Source organism: Microplitis demolitor, chromosome 4 (genome assembly GCF_026212275.2).
Source record: "Microplitis demolitor isolate Queensland-Clemson2020A chromosome 4, iyMicDemo2.1a, whole genome shotgun sequence".
Classification (NCBI taxonomy): Eukaryota; Metazoa; Arthropoda; class Insecta; order Hymenoptera; family Braconidae; genus Microplitis; species Microplitis demolitor.
In genome coordinates, this window is record NC_068548.1 from 12439593 (window position 1) to 12459215 (window position 19623).

The 19623-nt window shown below is 28.8% G+C and overlaps 1 protein-coding gene across 14 annotated transcripts in view; it reads left to right on the plus strand.

The window, feature by feature from the left end:
- The window catches only part of LOC103577568 (myosin heavy chain, muscle), a 93547-nt gene that overhangs the window by 54394 nt on the left and 19530 nt on the right, over window positions 1-19623 (plus strand). For all 14 annotated transcript variants that reach the window (XM_014442846.2, XM_053738230.1, XM_014442865.2 and 11 more), the window contains exons 15-19: window positions 1138-1401; window positions 5228-5437; window positions 10152-10525; window positions 11078-11590; window positions 19322-19400. In XM_014442846.2, the coding sequence (XP_014298332.1) occupies window positions 1138-1401; window positions 5228-5437; window positions 10152-10525; window positions 11078-11590; window positions 19322-19400 (1440 nt within the window). The remainder of the gene's footprint in view (window positions 1-1137; window positions 1402-5227; window positions 5438-10151; window positions 10526-11077; window positions 11591-19321; window positions 19401-19623) is intronic.

Genomic DNA, 19623 nt, shown 5'->3' on the forward strand with positions numbered 1-19623 from the left:
TACCTCGCGCCCACTTGCAACATGTTCACTTGTGGAAAAGTGCACCTGCTGAAAGTGGATGTGAGGTAGAGTCGCTTTTTTGCAAGTTGAAAGGAAGCTACTCGGCTTCCGTAGTTAAGGCCTCAATAATTTTATAATAACTGAGAGCAACACTGGGCAAGTTGTTGCTTGATTAAGATTTCTTAAATATGACGATATTTCATCTAGATGTCTTCTAGTAAAATCGAAGAGGAAGTAATAGTTAAGAAAAGAAAAAAAAGAACGTTTGAATTGCATTACTTCTCAATAAATTAGAGGCTTAACGCATCAAAAAAGATTTTTTTATTTTTTAATTTTAAAAACTTCTTTTATACAGAAGGCAGCAAAGTTTAGCTGTTTAGAAAAATCTTGAATTAAACCGGTATTTAATTAATTCACATTTGGGTTACGAACTGAAATAAAAAAAAAATTTCAACTGAAAAAAATTTACAGTTTTTCCGGCAAGATGGTAAATGTGTTTGTAAAACAGTTTCAATTAGAGTTTCGGTCTAAATTAAGCTTAAGTAGGCTTTATCTTAAATTGACATAAAACTGATTCATTATTTTTGTTATTTTAGAAATTGTTCGATTAATTGATGAAAATGTCTACTTTAAGTTATAGCTTTGTTTTAAATTATACTTCGTTTTTCAATTCTTTGAACAATTTTTTTTTTTTTTTTTTTTTTTTACTTTAGTTTGAATTTAATTATGATGGTTTAATAATGGTTTAATTCATGCTCGGTTAAACTAGATACTCCAATCACTTTATTTCTTTGCTACACGGAACGAAGAAAAAAACAGTAACCATTGCTATGTCGAGTGGAATAATTAAATAATTATATATATTTTAGACTTAAAGCTTACTGACAAATTCTCTCCTTATAACATAAAGCTTAGTTGGTATGTAAATAAAATAAAGAAAATAATAAATAAAGGCTTTTTCATGTAATTAGTGTGGAAACTGGTATTTTTCTACTTTATTCAGCAAAATTGTTTTTTTTTTGGAAGTCATATTTGACTATTTGAATAACTACCTGAGTGATTATTACTATACTAATAAGTACATTCTATGATATATCTATATTCCCATTAAAATTTTGAAACTAATCATTTCTATAGGTATTTTTCCGTGCTGGAGTGTTAGGTCAAATGGAGGAGCTACGTGATGAACGCCTTAGTAAAATTGTATCTTGGATGCAAGCTTATATGCGTGGTTATCTAGCACGCAAAGATTTCAAAAAGTTACAAGAACAGCGTCTTGCTCTTCAAGTTGTTCAACGTAATCTCCGTAGATATCTCAAACTTCGTACATGGCCTTGGTGGAAATTATGGCAAAAAATTAAGCCTTTGCTTAATGCGACTCGAATTGAAGATGAACTAGCGGTAAGCAATTAAAATACTTCTCTATTGTACCACATAATTAACATATCTAACAAGTCATGCGTTACACATTTAAAAGTTTGAAAAAACGAAATATACCGGTCTCAAACATTCATGTAGAATCAAAGTCCACTCTAAAACCAAGTATGTAATAAAAATTAACACACTTGCCAAATAACATTAAAACGTCATAAGCAATTTATAGATATTTAAAATACCGTGAAACGTGTTTGGGGCCATTCATAAAATACGTGACGCAAAGTTTTACCTTTTTAGATTCCCTACCTCTCCCCCTCACCTTTCACGCTATGCCACATTTTTTGCGATCCTACTGTCAATATTGCGTCACAAATGGTTTACCCCCTTTTCCATTATGACGGACATATATGCATAGGAATATTTATGTATTTACAAATATGAAACGAATGACTTTCTATCTATATGAGCTGCGAACGTCATAATTCTTTAAACTCCCTAACCCGCTTTGTCACATCTTGTCACAGTAAGCGACACCCTCTCCTTTCCCATAAGTGCGAACGTATTTTATGAATGACCCCTTGTAAGTGACTACAAAAAACTATAGTTTTACTTATAGCCTTAAACATGGAACATATTTAATATGTGTTAAAATAATACTCTTGTAACATACTTTGTTTTAGAGTGTAGTCGGTCAAAACTCTTAGATTATTACCCGAATCAAAATTAAAAAAGTAATTTTATACTCTAAATCGTACATGAGGTCAAGGAAGCTGAAATTATCATTTTAGAATATGATGATCTGTACTTCATTATTTTAAAATGATAAAATTAGCTACCAGACCCTAAATTTTTATGTTAAGAAAGATTATCATCGGATTGCTTGCGATAAGTGAAGAAAAAGACGGGAAGAAAGAACCATTAATTAAAAATGACAACCATGATAAAAAAATGTGAAATTTTTAAACTCAACAATTAATTGCTTAAACAATATACGATTTATTGCAAGATTAAAGATGCTAACGTCTCACTGTCTATTTATAACAATTAAGGGTATGGAAATCTTTGAGTTATTAGTATATTATTAATAGTAAATTTTTTTTTGTGAACAATAAATACAAGTGATGTACTGAAAAATCGAACTGCCGAAGAATTAAAAAAATAATCTGCTACTAGAACGTTTACGTTAGCTTGAAATCATTTTTTCTACTTCGAACGCAGCTTTTGTCGAAATGATTTTTTTATGCTAAAGAATTAGGCTAATTCGAAGTTACAATTAAAAAGTATGGTAGACCTTGGAGGATGAAAATATCATTTTACAATGTCCGGATCAAAAAAATAACTCAATTTTGGCGTAGTTTTTAAAATTGAAATTAAGCAAGCCTAGCAAGATAAAAGCAAGTCAAGTTCAATTTCCTTTTTTAATTATTGAAAAACACATTTTACGATATGAAAACTAATTTCGTTTTGACTTGCTTTTGACTCAGTTATCTTATTCAGTACCAATTGACGCCAACTCAAATTCAAGCCAAGTTTGACTTGGATTTGACTTAGTTGACTTAAATTTTTAAGTTAAAAAAGTCATGTTGAAATTAAAAAAAGTAAGTGAAGCCTAAATCAAGTTAACTAAGTCAAATGCAAATCAAATAAATTAATATCAAGTTATTTTTTTGACTCAGGTGATGATTCACTCCTTCATACGCTATTTTTAGGACATTAAGAACTTAAATCACATTTAGATTGTATAAACGCTTCCATACATCCGCAGCAATCAAATTAGTCTAAGCAATAGTAGAATGTGCGATGGTTTCGCGCTTACGATCGGTAATGATATTCTCTTATAGAGTTTTGTCAATTAACCTATTGTTTTTAATGTAATGAAATCAGCTGAAGCTCTAGCTTTAAAACGATAGTTTAGTTAATTTTGAACTTTATTCTCACTCAAATAATTAATAAAATACACTGCTATGATAAGCGAAACGGACTTAAAAATACAATAGAACTTATTGTAATCGTTCTTATTATACTAAAAACTTGAATGCATCTATTTCCGATATATAGTGATAAAAACTAGTATCCTATATATCTTGCAGCAAAGCGTATTATCAGGATGTTTATATGAATCCGCAACGACTTTTGTCGAGTATCTATACACTATTATACCTAGGGTTGTTACTGCCGGACTGTTAGGAGTTAACCCTTTTGGAACATGATATTTGTTGATCGAAAATCAAACGATTTTTATGCACATTCTTTTGTCTTAATATTAAAATTTGTCAGCAACACTATCATCACATATGTGTACCTTAGGGTGGCCCAAAAAAGCCGAGTACTTTTTTTTTCGAGTCATCTTATAAAAATTTGTTGGTTTAGGATGTTGTAAGGAGCCTCTCCAAAAATCAGCTCAATAAAAAATTTTCAAGAGGTCGCTCACGAATTTTGAAAATATCAAAAATGATCGAACTTTGAATTTTTTAGTTCAAATTTTTTCTTTCTCGTGGCAGCAATAGTTTATATTTGTAAAATCATGACCACGCTGAAAATTCAAGCCCAAAATTAAAATTTTTAAACCTCGCTCAAGAATATTGAATGTTTCCGAGTGCTGTCTTTTGGACGTTTTTGAGCGACCCTTAAATATTAATAATAAAGCTTTTCGATATTTTGACCGTCAATTTGCATAAGAATGAATGAAAATATAACCCGAGAAATAGAAATAATAAGTTTTTAGCATACTTTTTTATTTTTTAATTCAACTTTTAGGTTTTTCGCTTATTCAAAACTTACCAAATTTTATTGTTTAAGACTTTCCTGTATATTTTTGGTTATGCAAAAGTTATATTTGACTAAAATGACAATAATTAATTTATAAAAAAGACAAAAACTAATTCAAAGTATTAGTTATATATTATTAGTTAACATTCAACATTCTTGAGCACCGTTATAAATATTTAAATTTTGGGCTGAAATTTTCAGCATAGTCATGATTTCACAAATAGAAACTATTGCTGCTACGAGAAAGAAAAAATTTTTAAATAAAAAATCCGAATTTAGTCGGAGCGGCCTCTCGAAAATTTTTCATCGAGCTGATTTTTGAAGGGATTTCATAAAACATCGTAAGCCAACAAATTTTCATGCGAGATCGAAAAGAAAAAAAATAGTCGGTTTTTTTGGGCCATCCTAGTGTACATAGATCAAAAGTGCACATAAATACTCAGACTTGTTTTTCAGCCGCACATCTGCAATTCAGTTCACAAAAACAGTATTCTTTATTGAAATCAAATATATAACCATAAAGAAATAATACCAAAAAAAGTAAAGTAAATATTATTTGATGATTTCTGAATTTCTTAGGAAGTAGGTAAAATGATACTAAAGCCACCTCGAGCTATTTATATCAATTCATATGCTCTAAAATTAACCTTTACTAGTGTAACTATGAGATATAAATATTTATATAAGATTATATCATCTAATATTACGACCAAATTGTAGTGGGGTGATATTTTTACTAACTTACGGAGAAAGAAAAAGGGAAGCAACCTCGATCCGTTAGTTTTAGAGTGAAATGTTTAGGATTAAGTTAGTCGAGTATTAGTTATGAATAAGATTATGTTTCTACTATTACTTTGAAAATAAATCGAGTTAATGCAGAGTATATATTTATCCTAATCTCGTATCAGAATCAATTAAATTCAATTAATTTGTCATTAAGTTGTCATTTACATACGGAATTAAAAATTTTATCACAATATTAAACTCACATAACATTATGGATTCTGATAAAACAGAAGATTGTTTTATTGTTCCTCTTGAAATGAAGGATGATACGAAAATAATCAATACATATTTGCAGGAATTACAAGAAAGAGCTCGAGTAGCACAAGAAAATTTTGAACGTGAAGAAAAAATGCGGAAAGAGTTAGAAGTTCTTAATTCAAAACTCCTTTCTGAGAAAACTGATCTTCTTCGTCAACTAGATGGTGAAAAAGGTTCTTTAACTGAATATCAGGAAAGAGCAATAAAGCTTGCGGCACAGAAAATGGATTTAGAATCTCAACTGTTGGTATGTATAAATTTTTTTCTCTCAATAGCTTAGATAAAATCTTATTTTATGGGCATCTGTAGATGACTGATCCTCTAAGTGTTATATTTACTGAAACTCGTAGCTTGATACTACCCAGCTTAAAAAAAACAATAGATTCTTATAAGTGTATGAATGAAGCCCATAAGATCTCATAGAGATTATTTATTCTTATAGTCTTTGTAAGATTTTTTGAGAATCCATCGGACGTCATGAAATTTTTTTAGCAAAGTAATTTTTCAAATTCATTTTATATTAAAATGTTTTGAGGAGTCAATTCTAGCCCACGTATATCAAGCCACAAATGAAAGTCAATATTTGTCTCTTTACATCTGATATGAAAAATCCCTGTTCAACTGTATAATGTTTTTGAGATAATTTATTTTTTTGGTAAAATATTAAGTTTGGATAAGATACATCTCTAAAAACTGAAAATTTAGAGAAACGATGAAAAACTAACTTATACTCAACGTTTAAAATTGAGGTAAACAAAGCCTCATCTTTTTTAGTGGAAAGATAATAACGCTAACCAACATAAGAGAAAAAATCTGTCTAATGGTTGACCCTGCGAGCCAGCCCCAAAACTTCCGGCTGTTTTCAAGCTCCTTGAGCTCGAAAGCATTGTTGTGAATACATTTTCAAGCTCCTCAAGCTCAAAAACACTTAAGTACGCCATTGTTTTCGAAAAAAATGGTTTTTATCACTTTTTCTCCAACGATATCTCTCAAATGAATTGACCGATTGAGGTGGTTGAGGTGGCAATCGACACATTTATTGAGTTCTAAAGCTGATCAGATTTTGGAATTAATTTGTCTAGTCGTTTTTGAGAAATTTCAAAAAAACTAAAAAAAAAATTTTTTTGTAATTCTTTCGACAATTGTTTTTTTTGAACGAATTAACCGATTTTGATGGTTGACGTGGTTTTCGGTGCGGCTTATAAAGTTTTAGAGCTGATTAAATTTTTGGATCAATCCATCGAGCACATTAAAAGTTATCCAAGAAAATCATCTTTGAAAAAATTTTATTTTTGGAATATCTCCGAACGCAATGTACTGATTAAGCTTAATTTTCCACAGTGTGTAGAAATTCACAAGCCTCGTCGAATGCCACCTTAGAGATCGAAATCGATTCATCCGCTCAAAAGTTACAGATATTTACATACGTACTAATGTGCGTACATACACCTATACATACACTCGGACATCATCTTGAAATTAGTCAGAATAGCTTCCTAGAACCTTGAAACGTCAAGATCTGTTATAAATTCGATTTCTGAAATTCGGACCGAAACCAATAACTTCCCGAATTTTTGAAAATTTTCAATTTTCTTAGCGGGAAATTAAAAATCCATCACAATATTACAACATATCTAAATGGTTACATTGAATGAGATGATTAGTACGTTTCTTTTCTGAAATGTCCTAAAAATAATTATGTTAAGTTGAAGAATCCTCCAACCACCAATATGTTTTAAGCTATTACTATAGACAGGAAACTGTAAGTACACTATTAAAATTTTACAGAATTTATTAAAACTTAGGATTGCAAGAAAATATGATTCGTGCTATTTGAATTCTAACCAAAACGATAACAAAAAATTCAGATAACAAAATGATGAACTGTGAGATTTACCATACACTCGATTTCATTCTGTAATAACCGTTATTATTTTGAATTAAATCTTATCACAGTTCTTAAACAGGTTAATTAAAAATTTTATCGTGTTTGATCGACTAAATCGATAATTTCAATAATGTGATGATTTAAATTTAAATGCTGCAGGAAATTTTATCAAATAACAAAAATTCCAACTTTAGGATTTTTATCTCATTTATTTATAGATAAAGTATAATTGACAGACATGATATTCATAGATTCTCATTATAAAAATAGCTTTTGGAGTAGTTACAGAACTTTTTTCTTCTAAACTTCACATCTTTCGATCAGAGAGTACGAATTAATATCTACTCATTCCACATGAATTCCAAAATTTTAATACTACTCTAAAAAGTAAATCAGTAGCCGTCAAACACGGTAAGCTTTCTTTAAAGCAAGCGACCCGTACTAAAAAAAAAACTTATTACCTGATAACTTTGGACACTTATGAATTTCAGAATTATTATGGAGCAGGTACGAAAATATTTATAAAAACAACCCGAGAAAAAAGTTCTTATATGATCATATATAAACCATATAAAAGTGACTCATAAAATCATGTAAAGTGTTATAATGAAATTGGTCTTACGAAAACTTATATGACTTTATAAAATCTTATACAATCATATAAAATCCTACAATATCATATAAAGTCTTATATAATCATTCAAAGATATGTATATCCGGAAAAAAATGATTTGGTCTAATTACACATATAATAACATATATATGATTAGATCTAAAAATTGGCAGGATCTGATGACAAGTAATTATTTATAATCATTCATGAACGAATTAAAATAAAAAAAAAATATATCGGATCGGTTAACTGCTGTTTTGCTAAGGGGTCACCTTTCCAACTAATGTACTACCTTAATGCTGTTCAACTTTGAATCCTGTGCGCCCGTCGTCTGCTTCTCTAGTCTGTTTTACATTTATGAGTATTTACAGTCCATAGCATATTACTAGAATTAAATAATCAAATTGATACATCCTACATAAATAATGCACCAAATATGATCAAATTTCATCACATTTGTATTTTATATAAAATTATGTTTCTTTAAGATAACCTGCTTTTAAGACCATAGAAATTTATATATAAAAATCATGAAACTATCTAAACTTTTATATAATCATATATGATTTTATATAACCTTATTGAACTCTTTTGTAATAATACAAATTTATTTATAACTCTATATAAAATCACATAAATTTTTATTAATTATCGGAATTTTTATAAGAATTTTAGTCATATAAGATTTCATATGATCATACATGGTTATGTATAACCATTTAAAGCGTGCTCTTGTAATTTCATGATGTTATATCGAACTTAATATAAAGTTATATAGAATTTTATAAGATTATACGAATTATTATAAGAATTTTACAAGATCATATGAGTTTTTATATAATCATATATAACTGTAAATATGTTACAAAATTTGATCTAGTAATTTTGTAAACTCATATGTAACTTTATAAAAAATCACATCAATTTTTACAAAATCCTTATAAGAGAATATGAATCCCTACAAAAATTGTATAAGATTGTGTAAGCTTCCATATAATCATATATGATTTTTATATATTTCTTACAGATTATATATAAATCATATATGAACTTATGTGTTTATATATGGTTATATCAGAACTTTTTCCAGGGTTCATATAAAATTACATCAATTCTTATAAAATCCTTATAAAACTATATGGATTCTTGTAAGATTTTTATAAGATCATATGAACTGTTATATGATCATATATGTTTAAATATATATATAAGCAAATAAAATTTTATCTTGTAATTTGATAAAGTTATATATAACTTTGTATAAAATCATATCAATTTTTATAGAGCCCTCACAAGAGTATATAAATTCTTATAAGAATTTTATAAGATCATATAAGCTTTTATGTGATCATATATTATTTTTATATATTTCTTATATGATCATATATAAATTGTATATTAATATATATGTTTATTTATGATCATATAAAAACTTTTTTTCCCGAGGATTAACTATTCTTGGATTCAAATTTGAAACACGGTTCAATATTATAATTTGTTTACAAAAAGGATTTAAGTGATTTTTCAACGGGCGCCATAAAAATCATATTCGTTGCTGTTGGTTTACATGCTAAAGAATATTTTAAAATAAGTGCATACACTATAAATATTAGCTTGTTTAGTTGTTAATCATTATATTGAGTACGTCTCAATAAATATTTGGTGTTATTCAAAAGTGAGCTCAAGAAGCTCAAAAACATCATAGCCAATATATATTTAAGCTCTTTGAGCTCGGAAATAACTTCGAGTACTTTTATATATTTAAGTTCTTTGAGTTCGAAAAAAGTCAGGTTTTGTATTAATTTCCGAAAATTAAAGAGATTGAAAATAATCAATGAGGATCGTTTTCAAACCTTTTACTCACGATTATGCGTGATTGCTTTCTTGTTTTTCAACAGGATTTAATAGAGATGATCAAGATAAAGAGTAACGTGAACTTTAAATGAAACCAACAAGTTAATATATGAAACTTTCGGAAAAAAATTAAAAGCTATATGATTTTTCAAAAACTTTGTTGACAATATTATTTAAACTTACGAACTGATTTCTATAAATTATGTCGCAATCATTGAATTCTATAAAACAAATGGCTGGTATAATTTTTAGAACATACAATGAATTGTATAATGCGTTATCCGGGCAAAAGGAAGTAAGTTGTTATTTTTGAAATGTTTCATCACCGATATCGTTCAGCCTCTAAGGCCAGAAAGTATTTCGAATCTATCGGTTTTGCAATTGGGTGTAATTTCTTAAGTATAAATAGAACCAAATTGAAATTGCTTAACGCATTTTATTCACTATTCTCATGAGTTTCATGGGGCAGTTAGAAAGTTTTATCAAATTGACTTACAGTTTCTATTAGAGATTACTAAAAAATAAAAAATACTTTGCAGTCCCCATTCAACTTTCCATCGTTTCAGAAGATTTTAATTATTAATAATATAACTTTACTTGCCTTAGGATGTATCGGAGAGACTGCAGCAAGAAGAAGATACCCGAAATAATTTATTCCAGAATAAAAAAAAATTAGATCAAGAGATTTCAGGGTTGAAAAAAGATATTGAAGATCTCGAATTAGCAATTCAGAAATCTGAGCAAGACAAAGCTACTAAAGACCATCAGATTAGAAACTTGAATGATGAAATCGCTCATCAAGATGAACTTATCAATAAACTTAATAAAGAAAAGAAAAACCAAAGTGAAGTCAATCAAAAAACGGCTGAAGAACTTCAAGCAGCTGAAGATAAAGTAAATCACTTAAACAAAGTTAAAGTTAAGCTCGAACAAACTCTTGATGAATTGGAAGACACTTTAGAACGTGAAAAAAAACTTCGGTAAGATTCGAGTGAAACACTGTTGAAAGATGAACTAGTTGAGAATAATATTTAGCTATACAATAAAACGTACCCGTGAAAAAAAGTCTTTTTATGAAATTTTTATAGAATTTCTTTAATGAAATTTGATAAAACTGTACACAATAGTATATCAACGGATTGAGTAGAAAATGTTTTCAACAATGAGTGTTTGGCTCACGAGCCGTTTGGCGAATGTTGCCAATACATGACTGTCAAAAGCTCTCCCTACTCAATTTGGTATAAGAGTTGTTGCATCCTATTTTTTTAAATTACATTTACTCTTCCATCTTTTATTTCTGAGCAGTGTAGGTGTAAACTGATTGGTCTAAAAGTTTTTTCTCAAGGCCACAGCTGATCGATTTTTTAATTTGAAATTTTATTAATACTATTATTTCGGTATGACGTATTCAAACTCCAAAAACTCATAAGAGATAATTTACACATATTATTTTCTTTTTCATCTTTCAATTTTTTTTATAGACATGAAAATTTTTTAATAAATGTATAAATTTCACTTATTATGTATTGTAGCGCTGATGTTGAAAAAAGCAAAAGGAAAACAGAAGGAGATTTGAAACTAACACAAGAAGCTGTAGCCGATCTCGAACGCAATAAAAAAGAACTCGAGCAAACTATTCAGCGTAAAGATAAAGAATTATCCTCTCTTACTGCTAAGCTTGAAGATGAACAGTCTCTTGTTGGAAAACTTCAAAAACAAATTAAAGAATTACAAGCACGTATTGAAGAACTTGAAGAAGAAGTAGAAGCAGAACGACAAGCCCGTGCTAAGGCCGAAAAACAGAGAAGTGACTTGGCACGTGAACTTGAAGAATTAGGTGAACGTCTTGAAGAAGCTGGTGGCGCAACATCAGCACAAATTGAATTAAATAAAAAAAGAGAAGCTGAACTCAGCAAACTTCGAAGGGATCTAGAAGAGGCCAATATTCAACATGAATCTTCCCTTGCTAGTCTTCGGAAAAAGCATAATGACGCTGTTGCTGAAATGGGCGAACAAATCGATACTCTCAACAAACTAAAAGCAAGGTATTTATAATTGCTATTCGCTGTATAAAAATAAATGTTTTTATCAGCACTATTGATACAGTAAAAAAAAAATAACAGCTCTGTCTTCTGTGCTGTACAGTAATCACAGCTAAGTATACTTAGGTACACAAGAGAATACTTTCGTGTAGTTTCTATTCAAATAATTTATAAAAATCATCATCTAGTACAGGAGCTAGCTCTATTTTTTTTAGCGTGCAAACCAAGTACAATGATTACATTGATTATTCATAATATAATATCTATCAAAGTACATTAAGATTCATAAGAAAACGCATATTTCATTGGTAAAAGAGGACACAAATAAGTATAGAGACCGCTTTGAGCACTTTGATTCAGCTATTTAATGAGAAATCTTTCATTATATAAAGAATGTTTATAAACATTCATGAGTAGCATAAAAATATAGCACTTTTTTCAGTTCGTAAAATTTAAACTTCTCTTATAAATAATTCCCAATTTCCACATAAACTGAGAAGAACACATGAATTAGGTTGAATATTTTTGTTATCAAAAAATTGCAAACTGTGCGATTATCTTTGATTGCACACCTCAAGCACTTAGGATGTTTTATAGTCACTTAAAATCGACTGTGGTTACTAACTGTTCATTCACATGAAGGTGCATCTATAAACCATTTTACACCCATGAATAGTACAATAAGCATACTGTTTGGAAGTCGAAACTCTCAAAAACAATTCTGATGCTGTTTCAAATTGCTTTGTCACAATTATTACACGAAAAATTTATTTTTTATATTAATATCATATTTTCTATATGAATATCTCTACGTTGGCAAGATAACTTACGAACAACTCAACAATTCGACAATTATTCTTTTAATGAACCGAACATTACGTAGAATGGAACCTTATTGAATATCATTATTCACATCCATTTTATATACTCACAATAAGTATGCAAATACTAAGCTGCTGGCCGAGTCAAAAAACAAATTCTACTTTGGACCTCAAAAAATTCAATTCCTTTGATTTTTTATTTACCGGGTGAAAAATGATACAATATTGGCATTCTAAATCCTCAGTGAGAATTATGAGGTCTAAATGCAAATTCTTCATCGGTTTTGAATTTTAACGAAACTCTCAAAATCCTCAAAAAATAAATTATCGTTTTCTGGACTTAGAAAATTTTTGAGTTAAAAAAAAAAATGTGAGTACTTACAAAAATTTATGTGTCAAATAATATAATTTCATTAATTTATTATTATTATTATTATTATTATTATTATTATTATTATTATTATTATTATTATTATTATTATTATTATTATTATTATTATTATTATTATTTTTATTATTATTATTATTATTATTATTATTATTATTATTATTATTATTATTATTATTATTTTTATTATTATTATTATTATTATTATTATTATTATTATTATTATTATTATTATTATTATTATTATTATTATTATTATTATTATTATCATCTATATTATTAAGAGAATAAGGAAAATTTTGTTCCTGGCATATCTGTCTGATAGAATTGGTTAATGTTATTAAATTTGGTATCGTTAGAAAGGTTGTGACTTGAATTTGTGTCTTTTCATAGTTTCAACACTTTTTTATTATCAAACATTGAGAAAAATCGATTTATCTGTATCATTCGAATTACATTTAAATTACGTAAGAAACAATACGATCGTATTTATTTTCTTTAAATAAATTAATATTCTAATTATTCTATCATTAAATATATGACTGAATGTCACTGAATATATACTATATTATTTATATCGCGTTACTAATTTCAAAATGACAAAGTTTCAAATTTCCATTTGGTTTTAGGAAGCTTTTCAAAGCCAAAAAAGTGTGCATAGAAAAAAAAAGAATTCATTGACACAAAAAATCTTTACTCGCCGAAAGAAAATTTTTACTTACCCCAAGAAATTTTCCGCATTATGAATTAAAACCAAAAAGTTATTTAGAACTAAAAAAATTTTTTGGTGCAAGGAATCATTTCTTGACCAAAATAATTTTTTCTCGCCCCAAGAAAATTTTTGTATTGAATTTATGATGCATAAAATTTCTTGGTGCAAATAAAATTTTTTGAGGCAACAAATCGTTTTCTTCGGAGTATTTTATAAAATCAGTAGTGATATTTTACTGCAGGTTGCTCGTTGTTATTATTCGTTTATATATATTCCTGAGCAAATTTTTAATAGGTCTCAAAAAAAATTTTTTTTTAAACTTCCTAAATAATATAGAATACAATATCAAACATTTTGTCCTCAAAAATTTTTGTCTTTTGATTGAGAAAATGTATACTAAATTTTCTTTCGATTAACTATTTTCTCATAGTAACCATTATATTTTTTTTTAAATATATCTAAATAAAAATAAATATTCATTTTTATTTGTTATACTTTATAGAGGTTCCGTTAATTTTTCTGCAAATTTGTAATTAATTATTTATTTTTGGGTCAATTTTTTTGAAATTCTCGGTCTAAAGTATTTATTTCTTACGAGAAAAAAGTAAGGAAACCTACGTAGGTTACGTTATTTGAGAAATTGAGGCCTAAATCTGGAGCAGTAAATTTTTTTTATATTATGAGGTTTTTGAGGACCTCGAAAATTTTTTTTATACCAGTTTAGCCCTCTATTATGGAAAATCGTCCGTAATTACAACATTGAGGCCTAAACTGGAATTAATTTCCACACAGTTCTTAATCTCCAAAGTCCAACTTGTCCCTCAAATACCTCACGTAGTATTTTGAGGTTCGAACTGAAATTTGTTTTTTGACTCGGGTTATGTTTCAGGATAATTTTCCAAATTTTGATAAAGGCTTACACTGTAGAAAATTCGTGGAGTGAATGCGGATTAAATCCGGAGTGAGTGCTGAGTGAATGAATTTTCAATTATTCACTTCCCTCGGAGTGAAATTCACTCCAAAGGGGGAGTTTTCTCGGAGTAGATAATTTTTTATTAATTTAATTCCTCCGGAGAGGAGTTTTAAAAATAGAATAAATAAAATATAAGTCCACTAAATATAATCGAAGTAAAAACTCGCGTATTACATTACTGATCAGCTGATACGCACCCACATATTTGGGGACACACGCACACACACATGTGCGCACACCCGAACACACACACACCCATTTGCACACACTGGCACATGCGACACACATACCTGAACGCATTCATTTGTACATGTGCACACACGTATATATATATGCAGACACACGCACACATGCGCGCACACACATACACGCACACACTGTTCAACAGTTGAATATTATTTAATATAAATTCATTTTAATGTTAAAACTCCGGACCGGAGTGAATTGGGGGTGAAATAAAATCCGCGTCATTCCGCAATCACTCCGCTAAAAAAAAACTCCCAATTCACTCCGCATGCAGAGTGATTTTTTTTAAAACTCCGGAATCCCGAGAGGCGGAATGAATGCGGAGTGAATTCGGATTTAATTTCACTCCGAATTCACTCCGGATTTTTTACAGTGTAAAGTTCCATGATTGAGTACTGTTTTATGGTCGAAATTCCAATCTTCTATCTTAGACGGTTTTCGACCTCAAAATTCATCAAAACGTCAATAAAAATTAATTTATACTTTAATTTTATCCAAGAACTTAAAAATAAAGGGCGAATGAGAAATCTACTTCCATCTCGGATGTCGAATCGTCTTTTTCCTTTAATATATTTAAACGGAAACTTCTATTTCTATTGTGGATAAAGAACGTCAAAGCTGAAAAAATAAGCTGAATTTGTTTTTTTTTACTTTATAATTTAGGATAATTTTTCGAATTTCAATAAAGGTTTAAAGTTACATAATTGATTTTCGTGTTATGGTTGAAAATCTCTTGCTCTATTTTTGGCAGTTATTGGCCTCGAAATACATGAAAAATGTCAATAAAAAAAAAAACTTTTAATTCAATTTTATCAAAAAACTTCGAAATGAAGAAGGACCGAGAAATCTACTTCTATTTCGGATGCCTAATGGGCTTTTTCTATATTTTCAATTATTTTAATTTAGGTATCATTCTATTTCCTTCTGTTGTAACTCCGGAACATTACTAGCTATATTTATTTTTTATTTCTGTATATTGCATATAACTATAAAGCGAAGACCTATTACTTGGTAAAACGGGTTATGATTTGCATATGATTTTGACAGCACGCGTTGGCATATAAATTTCACTTCCGATCACATTGTCAACTTTTTTTTCTAGAGGTATTATTAGTATTTCCCCTTTCATACAAAGTATCGAGTCCAGAATAAGTAAAATCATATCTTTTCTGTTTGAAGTGTAATTTTTGTTTACATACAATGAGATATAGTTAGGGGAGAGTGGGGTCAATTGAACCAAAAATACTTTGACATTTTTTTTTATATGAATAAAAGCAAAAAGATATTTTTTTTTTGACGAAATTAAAATTCATTATATAGACTATCATTTCTCGTAAGCACATAACTTGACAAATGATAAAAATTTTCAATAAATACGAAATTGTACAACTGCATCAAATGGTTCAATCGTCCCCTTTGCGGGGGCAATTGAACCAAGAGTATTAGAACCACAAACGAATGACTTTAATGAATAATTTACTATTCATTACAGCTTAAAACTAAAATTACAACACTTCTAATAATATTTATTATTTTATATAACATTATATGTTAAAACAATCACTTTAAAAACTTCTGTCAATATAATTATTTTTTTTCTTGGTTAGTTTAGCTTGTTTTCACATTCTGTCAAGATGTGCGCGCATGTCTGATGCTCACAGTGTGATTCGTGTGGTTCAACCGTCCCCGAGAGTACTGGTTCAATTGACCCCATATGATTTTATTGAAATAATTAGTTTAAAAAAAAAAATATTCAAGAACTATTTTACTAGAAGCAAAGTTTGAAATTTATGACTAATACATGTAAGAAGCTATTACAAAAAAATTTTTAAGATTACATTTGAAAATTAAAAAATTATTAAACAATTTGTCAAGAGCTGAAAAACAAAGTTCAGATGCCTAAAAACACAAAAACTTGAATTTTTTAAAAGTAAATCATCATATTGGTTCAAAATTTTGGTCAGACTGAGGTTTAGTGTATTGAAATATAATTCCATGAGGACGACTTATTTTTATATTTTTTTCGATTTTTTAAGCTTACTGGTTCAATTGCCCCGTGGTTCAATTGACCCCACTCTCCCCTATACATAATTCGACATAAATTTGTACAATTACTTATATTAATACAGAAATTCAGACGTAATTATGAATATCTACGTATGGTCACATCCAATCATATAGAGTTAGGTCCAATCATTTTCCTTGGGACGGCTTTCATGGAATGAAAATCGGAAACTAATGAAAAAACGTCAAAGTGATTTATAGAGTTGTTCAAGAGATGTGTACACACGTACAGACCAACTGACATCTATGAGGAACGTCTTTCAATCAACTTTTATAATTCAAGTAAAAAATTTCATAACTATATCAGAATTGTTTATTGAAATGACCTCTTGTCATCGCTGTCCTTGTTTGATGTATTAGTTTCTTATAAAATTGGTTGAAATGATTTAGGTTGAGTAAGTAACAATCTTTCTCTCTCTCGATAACAGAGCACTGCCTCTTCGATTCTTGTTTGCAGCGTGCAATTTGACTTTGGAATTATTATCGACAATATGAGGAACCCCGGTAATGTTGAGTATGAAATAAATCAGGATTATTGAACGATGTATGTATAATTAGGGTGTCCCCCCTACCCAAAAAAAAAAATCATTTTTTTTAATGTTTTATGGGTTCAAAACATACTTTATATTATATATATAATCCGTATCGAATTTCAGCGAGATATCTAAAATTGAGCTATCACAAAGAGGGGGGGGGGTCCCCTTTCCCATTTAGAGATACGTGAAAATTTTTCAATTTAGTTTTTCATTATGAAGACTATGAAAATAATTTTTTTTCGAATTCCACCAAAAGTATTTCGTACGAAATTAAATCTTTTACAAACAAGTGCGGAAGCATTACGTGCGTCAACCGATCATGAAAAAAGTTACGGGGCTTCAAAGATTAACAAAAATTTAATTTCCTCACTGTTAAACTTTTTTTATTATTTTTCATATTTATTCTAACAAATTTTTTTTTTTTTTTTTTTTTTTTTCAAATTTTGACGAGCACGTTCTTATAGAAAATGTAATTCCCGGCAAAAAGTATCTGATATGTCATATACGTCAAATGTATAAGAAAAAAGTTACAGGGCTAAATGTCAACGAAAAGTAAACTTTAGTTGTCGTTGACATTTAAAGCCCTGAAACTTTGTTCTCATACATTTGATGTATGTATTATTTCAGATACTTTTTGTTGGGAATTCAATTTCCTATAAGAACGTCCTCGACGAAATTTGGAAAAAAAAAAAAAAAAAATTATTAAAATAAAAACGGAAAATAATAAAAGAAGTTTAACAGTGAGGAAATTACATTTTTGTTGATCTTTAAAGTCCCGTAACTTTTTTCATGTTCGGTTGACGCACATAATGCTTCCGCGCTTGTTTGTAAAAGATTGAATTTCCTACGAAGTACTTTAGGTTGAATTCGAAAAAAAAATTTTTTCATAGTCTTAATAACAAAAAACTAAAATGAAAAATTTTTACGTGTATTTTAAATGGGAAAGGGGACCCCCTTTTGTGATAGTTTAATTTTAGAGATATCTGGTTGAAATTTGGTGAGATTTTTTTATTATATAAAGTAACTTTTGAGCCCATAAGACGTTAAAAAAAGAAATTTTTTTTTTTTGAGACATCCTAACTTATTATCCATTCACGTTACATTGTTGCATTATAGAGTTACATCTATCATAAAGTTAGTTATATTTTTTATCTAAAATGGTAATGTTAGTGGATAATTCACCTATCCACCAGTTGATTCTGGTAAGAGAAATGCCTACATGTATCATCTAAGAAACCCTGAAAGTAAATGAACAGTTCAAATATTTATTATACTCTTATATTTAATATTTTATTATCATAGTCTGATAATTTATTTAAAATAATTTATCAAGTTGATTGAATTTTACAAGAATTAGCGGGCGCATAGTGAACAGATAAAAAAACTCTCAAATACTAAGTAAATATTTAGATAAAATTCACATGAAGTTAGGTATGATTTGAAGTTGAGCATCAGAAATCAATAAATTTAAGTAATCGATTTTTCGAATTTCCCGATTGAACTAATTATAATAAGAATAATTTCATTTATATTCAAGAACTATTAAAGAATATGCACGCGCTTTAAATTAAGAACTTAAAAAAATTCTAATTCCATTAGAAATTTATCTAGTAAGCTATGAGCTAAGGCATTTTATCACATCAATTCATATTCCACGAATAGAAGGTACGGAATGTTTAGATTATTTAATTTGAATTGGTTTTCCGTTAAATAGGGCGGAAAAAGGTCGCCATGACATCCATGCAGAGTTAAATACCGCACGTGCGGCAATTGACCAAGTTGCAAGAGAGAAGGTACTATTAAATTGCACGTTTATCATGTATTTGATATGTGCAATAAGTTGATAATGTCTTTCAAATGTGACTTCGTCTTTAACGTTATTATTTTCGTCTGCAAACTCAAATTTGTGTCTAATATTTTTATACATCTACGTAATTGATTCTTTGTATGTACCATTCCTTAATCCAAGTGTTCATTTTCTTTACTTTTAACAGGACTGAAAAAGAAAAAGTTCAATACTTTACAGAACTAAATGACCTTCGTGCATCGGTTGATCACTTAAGTAATGAAAAGGTAAATTTTCACGCTGACATATCACTGAGATATTAATATTTTTTAAATGCAATAAAATGATAATTGCTTATATTAATAAGGAATGTTTTATGTTTTAAAGTTTAATTATAGATATAATAGTGTATTGTATAGTGAGTGGGCTAGGGGAGTCTTTATTTGTGAACCACAATGTTCTTATCGTGAGTCGTAGATGCACACGCACGAGTGTTATCGTGCTTAGTGT